Source organism: Merops nubicus, unplaced genomic scaffold (genome assembly GCF_000691845.1).
Source record: "Merops nubicus isolate BGI_N331 unplaced genomic scaffold, ASM69184v1 scaffold36252, whole genome shotgun sequence".
NCBI classification, from domain to species: domain Eukaryota; kingdom Metazoa; phylum Chordata; class Aves; order Coraciiformes; family Meropidae; genus Merops; species Merops nubicus.
The window spans coordinates 5,322-15,392 of NW_008592208.1; the positions used below are offsets into that span (position 1 = coordinate 5,322).

General features: G+C 54.9%; 1 protein-coding gene across 1 annotated transcript; it reads left to right on the plus strand.

Moving 5' to 3' along the window:
• Positions 1-374: 374 nt before the first annotated feature.
• LOC103767957 (55 kDa erythrocyte membrane protein) lies at positions 375-9,009 on the plus strand (the record flags this gene model as incomplete). The annotated part of the gene is made up of 8 exons (XM_008935090.1): positions 375-518; positions 856-934; positions 1,807-1,892; positions 3,047-3,115; positions 6,808-7,004; positions 7,279-7,385; positions 8,274-8,354; positions 8,929-9,009. Coding segments are annotated over 8 exons (844 nt in total), but the record flags the coding sequence as incomplete, so codon positions are not given.
• Between the last annotated feature and the right edge of the window lie 1,062 nt (positions 9,010-10,071).

Genomic DNA, 10,071 nt, shown 5'->3' on the forward strand with positions numbered 1-10,071 from the left:
CTCTGCAACAAGCCAGCTGTGGGCCAAGAGCTGCTGCAGCACCCAAGTAGTGTTTGGGGCTCGCTGTTGCAGAAGATATCAGCTGTGGACAATTTTGGCTTCTGCTACCTGTAGCTTTTCTAAATTTTTCTTGCCTCCTGTGTTTTGCAGTCTGGAAAACTGCAGATCAGGTCCACATCTTCAAGGGTGAAGCTCTTTTTCTCTTTTTCTTTTCTCGCTCTTACTCTTCTCCCTTCCAGCGTGTGGGTCTGCCCTCCCTCTGTGCCCTGGGCACCCTAACAGTGAAGTAGCTCAGCCCCACAGCACAGAGCTGGCACTCCCGGGCCCTGTTCAGCTGGAGCCCCTAAACCCTGGTCTTTGCTTTGCTCCAACAGGCCATCACTCAGTCCCTGAACGCCACGACTGAGGACATTTATACCAATGGCTCAGCAGCTCTGGGCAGTCCCTCCCACAGCGGCGGCCGCGAGGTGCGGAAGATACGGCTTGTCCAGTTTGAGAAGGTCACGGAGGAGCCTATGGTGAGAGCTGGCAAGGTCCTGAAGCCTGGCAGCACCCAGGGGGCAGAGGGGCAGACAGACCTTTGCGAGGGGCTAGCCTTGGGGGGAACAGGAGATCACTGGAGGTGGCCATGGGAAGAAGGTGCTGGATCCTGCTGCCTGGAGACCCAGAGCAAGCCCCATTGAAGGGTAGTGATGTTTATGCCAAGAGGAGCCTCAGCAGGCTGGGCTGGCCAAGCAGGGGGCTTTCCCCTAGTCACTGTGCAGCCCACTGTGCACATGGGCCTGGAGAGGACTCTGCTGAGAGCATGGAAACTCTCCTTTCCAGTGAGCAGTCATGGATTTTCCTGTCTTCCAGGGAATCACACTGAAGATCAATGACAAGCAGAGCTGCACAGTGGCCAGGATCTTCCATGGGGGCATGATTCACAGACAAGGTAACCAGGCTGTCATAGAGGCAGTGTGTGGGGTATACACCTGCAGCTGCTTTCTCTCCATGCAGAGATAAGGCAGTCCCCCAGCACTGCTGGCTTTCCCTTGAGGCATAGACACCTGTGTCCATGCACTAGGTTCACTAGGAACACATAGGGAACTCAGGACTCGCTGTTCTCTGCATGGACAACTGCATGGTTGTCATCTTAATACACTGGAGGCTTTAGGGAGAAATGAAGGGTTTGGATGCCAGTATGAATAGGTGTTATTTTCTGGGTTTTGGGTCTTGCCAAGGGAACATGGAAATGCAATCTCCTGTGCTTAGAAGAAGTGGCCCCTTTTCCAGCCCTGGATCCAAATGGGAAATCTGAGCTTATTCCTGCAAAAACAACACAGGAGCCAGTCCAATAATACTGCTGGAACTTGATTTATAGTGGTATATCTGAGGCTGTAATCTGGCTGGGTACATAAACTGAAAACACAAAGTCAAGAATGATTGTGTTAAGGGCTCTGTAAGGAGGCTGTCATAAAGAGGCTGGCTTCAGGTGAGGTGCTTGGGGTTGGGTTTGAATAACTGAAGTGGGTGCTTTGCCCAGTCTGAATCGCTGAAGGACACACAGTGGGAAAACCTGATGATCTTCAGACTGGATGAAGCTTGTGTATTGGGTGGGAGGGGGACAGTTCATCCCCCTTGTGCTTTAGTTGAATGTGCTTAAGCGACATGTGTAGCTCCATAGGCATTGCTCAGGCAAACACTGCAATGTCCTGGCCACAGCTTACCCAGGGGCTCAGGAGGCTGGTGGAGCTTTGTAAGTTTGGATTTGGTGGGTGGCCTTTGTCCTGTCCTGCGTTTTCATGTTTCTTCCATTGCTGGCAGGCTCCCTTCACGTGGGTGATGAAATCATAGAAATCAATGGGCAGAGTGTGAGCAACCATTCAGTTGACCAGCTGCAGAAGATTTTGGTAGGTATTTGTGTTTGGCAGGGCTGTTCCCTGGAAGGACCCCTTTGGCCTGCAGATGTACATGCTGGCCAAGCATTCACCCTGCCCTAGATACCAGGGCAAACACAGAGCTGTGTGTGGCAGGAGCCAGGGCCACTGTGTTGAGGTGCTGCGATGCAGCCAAGTGCTGGGTCTCTGCATACAGCCTTGGTGGCCTGTGCTTGCTGCTTATTTTTGACCTGAGAGCAGCAGTGAAAACTGTTGGCCATGTCCCTGACGTGTGCTGATGTCTGTGGGGGTTGGAGTCCACCTTGGCTTGCCAAGGCTGGTGTGCAACTCCAGCCCAGGGGCTGGCTGCTCTTGCAGACCTGAGCCACTCCTGCAGGTCACCTTGGTGCCATTTTTCTGCTTCCAAGATCATGAAGATCCTGCCAAGGCCCTGTTAGAGACAGCTTTAGACAGAGTGTCAGACCTGCTTTGGGTTCATACACTGAGATCATCCTGATCCATGCCCAACGTGTGAGACCTGGCCAGAAGGAGGTGGTGGTGGTGGTGAAGACACCCACCAGCAGCCTAAGCAGGAGGCCTGGCCCTGCTGCAGTGCCATGGTCCTCTCCAGGACATCCCTGCTCCAGACAGTGAGACCAAGGGGGAGCATATCTTTGTCTGCCTCCCAGGAAGGGCAGTTGGCCCAGGAGGCTCCTCGAAGCCTCCAGATGTGGTTGTCCCCACTAGACCATGAAGTGTGTGGGTCAACAGTGCATCTGGCCTGTGGCAGGCAAAGGTGTGCTGTGCCTCTGAAGTCACCAGGAGGGCACAAATGAGAGGCCAGCATGGAGCAGACAGGTGGAGGAGACCTGGCAGAAGCAGGGCAGATCTCCATGTTCATTATGGTGATGCTTAGCAGTGCCCACAGCCAGCTTTGTGTGTGTGTTGGTGTTCCCCCATGGGGATGGGACAAGCATGGTAAAGCTGTGCTGCCACAGCTCTTGGCCCAGCCCCAGTGGAGCTGTTTCTGGCCTGGCTGTGCTGTGCCCCAGCATCACAGCACGGCTGGGAGCATGGAAGTGCCTTGCCTTTGTGGGTCTTGGCACTCAGCAGCTCCCTGCACAGCTTGCTGCTGTCCAGGCACCACCTTCTCCAACTCTTCTTTCTCCCCTTCCTTTGTTCACTAGAAAGAAACCAAGGGGATGGTCTCAATAAAAGTTATTCCCAACCAACAAAGCCGCCTCCCTGCTCTCCAGGTAAGTGCAGCCTCCAGGCCTGTGGGCTGTGCCAGGACAGGGGTGTTGCACTGGGTGGGACCAGAACAAACCCCAGGGCATGAGTGGTGGGGAGAGAGCTGTTCTGAGCCAGGGGACAGACAAGGGGATGGCTGCTTGGTCACCTTGCTGAGCTGCTGGAGGGTGCAGGGACCTGTCCTGTACTTACATTGCTTCAAACCTTAGATGTATGTACCCAGTGTGTATGTAGGAACGGGGGCCTGGGTTCTGGAACTGCGCCACAGTGGTGCATGTCTGAGGTGTCTGGTGGTGGGAAGGCAGTGGTCTGTGCACACCAGGAGTTTCCTGCCACCTGCAGAGCTGCGGCAGATAGAGCCATATCCCCATTACAGGGCCACAGCAGCACCTCCAGGCACAGCACCAGGCTCACCCTGGGTGTCACTGGTGCCTGGGTGCTTTGGCCACAAGGAAGGTGACATCCGGATGCCTCCGACGTGCTTGTGAGCAGCAGTGAGTGGGAAGATGGAAGTGGGGGTGGGAATGGGGAGGAGAAGGGAAGACAACTCCTTGTGCTTGCTGCCATGGCCAGGGTGGAGGAGACATGCTGTGTCATGGGGTGACACCTGTCTGGCTTTGCCTTTGAAGTCCTGCAGTGGCCAAAACTCAGGACTGTGGAGAGAGGGCTGGCTCCTCTGCTATGACTTTAGTGCGTGGTGGCTGGGATGCTGTCCTGTCTCTGGGTGTAGGAGCCAATTTCAGCACAGCTCCCATGTTGTGGATAGGCAGGAGTGGGAGAGGAGCTCAGAGAGACAGAGTGGGAGCTGAACAGTCCTGGGACAGGCTGGTGGAACCCATGTCACCCTCCTTCCTTACCCAGAGAGGCTGAAGTATCTGAACATGATGGCAAGTGAAAGGTGCCTGAGCTTCTAGCTGAGCCCATGCTGTCTCCATTCTAGCTCAACCAGCATTGCACGTGCTTGTTAATTAAACACTAGCCCATGTCTGCCCTTCCTTGCTGTCCATCTGCTCTCCCTGGCCTGATTCAGACAGCTGCACTCAGCTAGGCCAGCTCAGTGCCAGGGAAAGAGCACAGTTGTCTCACCCAGGGCTGGCCGTGGGCTCAGGGAGGACACAGAGAAGCTCCCTGGCAGTAGCAGCTGTGCTCCCTTTCCCCATGTCCCGAGCCGTGGTGGTGTCTGCTCCCCGGAACCCCAGTGTATGGGCTGCCCGTGTCCCTGCTTGTTGCAGTCCACTGCAGAGAGAGGACTTGGGATTGTTCTTCAACTCCTGGATCCCCTTGATCATCTTCATTTCAGGACCTGGTAGGCAGGACAGTGCAGTCCTGGCATCACAATATCCCCCTGCCCTGGCTTGCCTGGACAAGCCACTTTGAGGTCAACTGAGTGTCTCTTGGGGCAGGGCTGTTTGGAAGGATCCTAATGAAAAGCACTGAGAACTCAGAGCTCTTGAGGTCACCTCCAGCCTGTTCCAAGGTGCAGACTGCAGCCTTTTGACTTCAAAGATCAGGACTTCTAATGCTGCAGCCTGCTCAGTACCTGGGCTTCCAGCCTCAGAAAGAGAGATGGCAGCAGGCAAAAAGAAAGAGAGTAGGCAATAGGCGGCAAAAAGCTTGCAGTTGGAGCTGGTCCTTTGCAGTCTGTGCATGATGCCTGAAGCTGTCTGATGCTAACTCCTAACTGGTGTAAGAGTGGATGGCTCCAGAAGTGGCCTGGTTATGTCTGACTTGGGGTAGCAGGGCTATGGAAACCTGCCAGGGTTCCAGGCAGGTGGGTTCCTGGGCAGTGCTGGCTGTGTGTCATTTGTGTTGATGACCAGCTTCCTAGTGCCAGAGTGCTTTCAAAGCAAGCATCAGTCCTCATCCTGAAAAGAGATCTCAGTCTTCTCGTCTTCCATTGTGAGAGATCTCATGGCACAGTTTGATCCATATGTTCTGCTTTTCTGGCAGTGAAACGAAACCATGTTTGTGTCCTGCTGTCCCTGTGCCTCCAGTAGCACTGCTGAAGGCAGACATTACTGTGGGAAACTGTTTTAATGTGGAACAAGGACAGCATGATCTATCCTCCCCAGGCAGGATGACTTTCCAGGCCTTGCCTACCATCTGAGGAGAGGACATAGGCATTAGCCTTTGCCTGCTTGCTGCATGCTACTTTTCTGAGATAAATAGAGGGTTGTGCTTAGGGGAAGCCTGCGTGAGCACAACCATGAGGCTGAGTCTAATAGTGCTGCATCCCCTGTAGAAGGATCTCCTGCTGGTGACACAACTGCTGGGCAGTGCCAGGCATGCTGCCGGCTTGGGGCTTTGCATCCTGACTGGGAACTCCCAGCAGCCTGAGGTCCACAAGACAGACCCAAAAAAAAAACAAAGAAAAAAGCACCACACCAGGAGGGGAACAAGAGCATCGTGCAGTCTGTGCCTCACCACAGCCTTATAGTTCCATAAACCCTGCTTTTCACTCCCCATCCTCCATAGCCTGCCTTGGCTTTCCCACCACCACCTTGTCCTGACCTGATCTTCCCAGGTACAGTGGCCAGAGATGCAGCAGCATTTCAGTCAAGAAATCATTCATCCAGGCACTGAGAGCAAGTGGCAGTGCCAAAATTGCTGGGTGCACTTGTATGGTTTGTCCTCATCCCAGGGGTAGGTGACTCTCATTGATCCTGTTGCTCTCTGATGTCTGTTTGTCCTGAACAGCCTTCTTGGAAAACCAGGTCTGTGTGCAAAAGCAACATGCTGTTTCTCCCCTGGCCTTTGCAAAGGTGTCTGGGAGCAGTGAGAGCCCCGGGGTGCCCGCTGCCTGCTGGATTCAGGAGGGCTGGGGCCAGGGGGAGGCAGCGGGATGGGCTGCCCCAGCGGGAGCAGGCCCTGTAGACTCCTTCCCAAAGAGCTGAGCAAGCAGAAGGCACAGGCTACTTTCTTATGCATTTCTGGTCCCCAGAGCTTCCCCAGCCCCAGGAGGGTGGCACAGTGGCTTTGGAAGCAGAAACAGCTCATGTCCAGTTGCAGCTGTGGTGAATTTAATGTTGCAAGAGTGGCTGATGCAGAAGAGGCCAGGACAGACTCAGGCAGGGCTGAATGTGACACCGTGGCCTTGGCTTCCCAAATGCAGGGGAGTGTCCAGTGCTGTGGAGAGGCCAGGGACTCTCCACAGCTTGGGACTGAGATGTGGCCTTCCCTGGGGACCCCATGACATGGGGTTGCAGGGTGTACTGTTGCAGTGGCTCACTGCAGACCTGAGTTGCTGTGCACTGTACTGTTCCAGGTGGACCAGTACAACTCAGCTCTGTTGACTCTGCTCACCAGCAGTGTGCAGCACTCAGGACTGCAGGGGGGCTGCATGTCAGGGCTTGAGCATGAGCTGTGGGGCATGCAGGCCTGCCTAGAGCCAGCAGCTGTTTCACTGGCTCCCAGAAGGGCCAAGATACCACCCTGCTGCCTCCCTAACCCACCAGCACATCTCACTGCAGCTCCATGTCCAGGAGCTTTCCCCAGGGCTTCTCCTTTCTCCCCACCCAGCCTCATGGGGCCTGGAAAGCAGCAGGGGCTGGAGTTCCTCCTGGAGCAGGGATCTTGTGCCTGGAGCTGGCTCTGCAGTAACTGCCAATGAATGCAATGTGGGCCTGGGAGCTGGACACAACCAAGTTCAGTCACCCTGCATGGCCATGCTGACATTGGCCTGCGTTGTCTTTTGCAGATGTTCATGAGGGCACAGTTTGACTATGACCCCAAAAAAGACAACCTGATCCCCTGCAAGGAAGCTGGGCTGAAGTTTCAGACTGGCGATGTGATTCAAATCATAAACAAGGATGACAGCAACTGGTGGCAGGGCCGGGTGGAGGGCTCCAGCACCGAGTCGGCAGGACTGATTCCTTCTCCAGAGCTGCAGGAGTGGTAGGTCCCTGGATTTGGCCAGAAGGGCTGGATCTGGGAGTGGAGGTGGGAACAGTGAACATGTGCTACTAGGAGCATGACTGTGCTGGATAACACCAGCATCACTGCTGGGAAAAGGAGGCAAATGTCCCTTTCATCTGCTTCTGTGTGAGTTTTTACCTGTCTCGGCAGCTACCCTGCTCCTCTTGCCCTTGCTTGTCTGAGGGACAGTCCTGCTGCTGCCCTGGGCTTGGGGTGACAACTGGACTGTGGTTGTGTCCTCTTCTCTTGGCAGGCGTGTGGCAAGTGTCACCCAGTCCAGTCAGAGTGAATCCCCAAGCTGTAGCCCTTTTGGGAAGAAGAAGAAGTGCAAAGATAAATACCTGGCCAAGCACAGCTCAAGTAAGTGAGCAGGGGAGTGGGCTCCATCCCCAGCCCTTGCCATCACTCCTGCCTCTGGGCAGGAGCAGGTCTGTCCACCACTGGAGTCAGACCAAATGGCCCAGCTGTGTTGGCAGTGGGACCTCAAGAGAATACCCCACAGCCGTCAGCTCTTTTGAGTCCCTTCTCCAAAGTCCTCATACCCCTCAGGTAGCCACAGCTGTGTCCCCATGCAGTGCTGTAGTTCATGAGGCTCATGGGGAGCCAGGCACCAAGCTCTCATGCTCTTGTGTGGTGACAATCCCTGTCACTCCTGGCCCCAGGCTCCTTGGGAGATGGAACTCCTGGGCCTGAAACCCCACAGGCTGCTGAACGCAGGGCAGGTGGTGGCCTTGCTACTGCTTAGCAATTAGGGAGCACTGCAAACTGTTCCAAATGGCTGTCATGCCATGTCCCTAGTGGGACAGGGAGCTTGCCCCTGAGCCACCCATGCTCTGGGCCAGCAAAGGCAGGTGCCTGAGGACATGCTGGCTCATAGCCTAGCCTGCAACTCCAACCAGCAACAAACAAGGCCATAAATTAGCAAGATAAATAAAGCTCCCCCAGCAGGAAGCTATCTGCAGCGTCCTGCCAGCTCCCAGGTCGTACTGTCCTGGGCAGAATTACTGAGCAAGAGCAGCCCTGGCTTCTCCTTGGGCAGCTGCTGGTCCAGCTCTGCAGCACCCCCCATGCTGCTTGCTGCTGAGGCTGCTGCCCTTTTCCCCGAGCAGACAAATGGGGCTAAGAGCCCAGTCCTGATTGCTCCCCCCATTTTTCCCAAAGAGAATGTGGCTTCAGTCCAGCACACCCAATCCTGCTGCTGCAGCTGAGCCGCCTCTCACCATTTGCTGTCTCATTTCTCCACCCCAGTTTTTGACCAGCTGGATGTGGTTTCATATGAGGAAGTGGTGAGGCTGCCTGCCTTCAAGAGGAAGACTCTGGTGCTCATTGGTAGGTCCTGCCCCAGGCATCTTCCAAAGTGCAGGGGTTGCATGAACCAGGAATGGGCAGGGGCTGGGGTAGCACTGCCCTTCAAAACCTGGGAGCATATCTTCTGCCTGCAGCAGTCACCAGGCAGGTTGACCTCCTCCATGAAGTACTGTCCAAAGTCTGGCACCTGCACTGTGATGCTGAAGTAGATTTCATTCAGGAGTTTCCAGCTCCTAAGTATCTTCATGGATATTTTTTTGTTAAAAGCAGCTCTGGTCTGTGCAGCTGCATCAGAGCAAGCACTCCCACACTGGGTATTGAGGCCCTGTCAGTGGGCCCAGCAGGCATGGACAGGTCACACAGCCCAGCTGTGCTGGCCACTCAGGAGGCACCACTCCCATCTCCAGCTCAGACTGGAAGTAAGCAGGCCCAGGACAGGGAGAGCCTCTTCCAGGCCTGGAAAACACCACAGATCATCTCAGAAAGCAGATTGTGGGCAAGGCCCCAGGAGCTCTGCACCTTTCCTCAGATTGAGAGCTGCAGAGGTGTGGCCCCACCTCTCCAGGCTCCACTGTCTATCCCTCTTCCTTTGCAGGGGCCAGCGGCGTGGGCCGTAGCCACATCAAGAATGCTCTGCTCAGCAACAACCCAGAGAAGTTCATGTACCCACCCCCATGTAAGTACCCAGCCAGGGTGGAGGGTACAGCACAGGATGCATTTCCTCTCACCTACCTGAGTCAGGACCTTCTGACAGCAGATGGGAGGTGGGGAGATGTTCCTCCAGTGCCACCAAGTCCCTGATGTCAGAGGCCACCACACAGAGCATTGTAGGGCCTCCCTGCCTACTACCCACAGATGGCTGTAAGGCTTCTACTTGCATTGCAGACAGCTCACTCCACACATCCCGATGGTTCTCCTTAGGCTTGCTGAGTTCCCTGCTTTGCCCAAGCAGGAAGGAGTTCAATGTTTATGGGTAAAGTTGAGGCAGGCCAAGGAGGCAGATATCCCATTGGGAGTCTATAATAAATGACCCAACCAGGATGAAGAGGTTGATGAAATGTTCTATAGTCAACTGGCAGATGCTGCAAAACCACAAGCCCTTGTTCTTGTGGGGGACCTCAACTTACCAGACATCTGCTGGAAATACAGCAGAGAGGAAACAGCCCAGGAGGTTCCTGGAGTGTGTGGAAGACAACTTCCTGACTCAGCTGGTGAGGGAGCCCACCAGGGGAGGGGCCTTGCTGGACTTGTTGTTTACAAACAGAGAAGGACTGGTGGGTGGTGTGGTGGTCAGAGGCTGTCTTGGGCTCAGCGACCATGAAATGATAGAGTTCTCCATCCTTGGCCAGGTAAGGAGGGGAGCAGCAAAACTGGTACCATGGACTTCTGAAGGGAGTCCTGCTTGGAACACTGTTTGAGGAAGTCCCTTGGGGCACAGTCCTGGAGGGCAAAGGGCTCCAGGAAGGCTGGACCTTTTTCAGGAAGATGCTCTTAGGGGCACAGGAGCAGGCTGTCCCCAAGTGTTGTAAGACAAGCTGGCAGGGAAAACGACCAGTGTGGCTGAACAGGGAGCTTTTGCTGGGACTCAGGAGGAAGAGGAGAGTCTACCAGCTTTGGAAGAAGGGGCAGGCTACTCAGGAAGAGTATGGGGATTTAGTTAGGTCATGTAGAAAGAATATTAGGGGGGCAAAAGCTCAGCTGGAACTATCAACCTGGCCACTGCTGCAAGGGACAATAA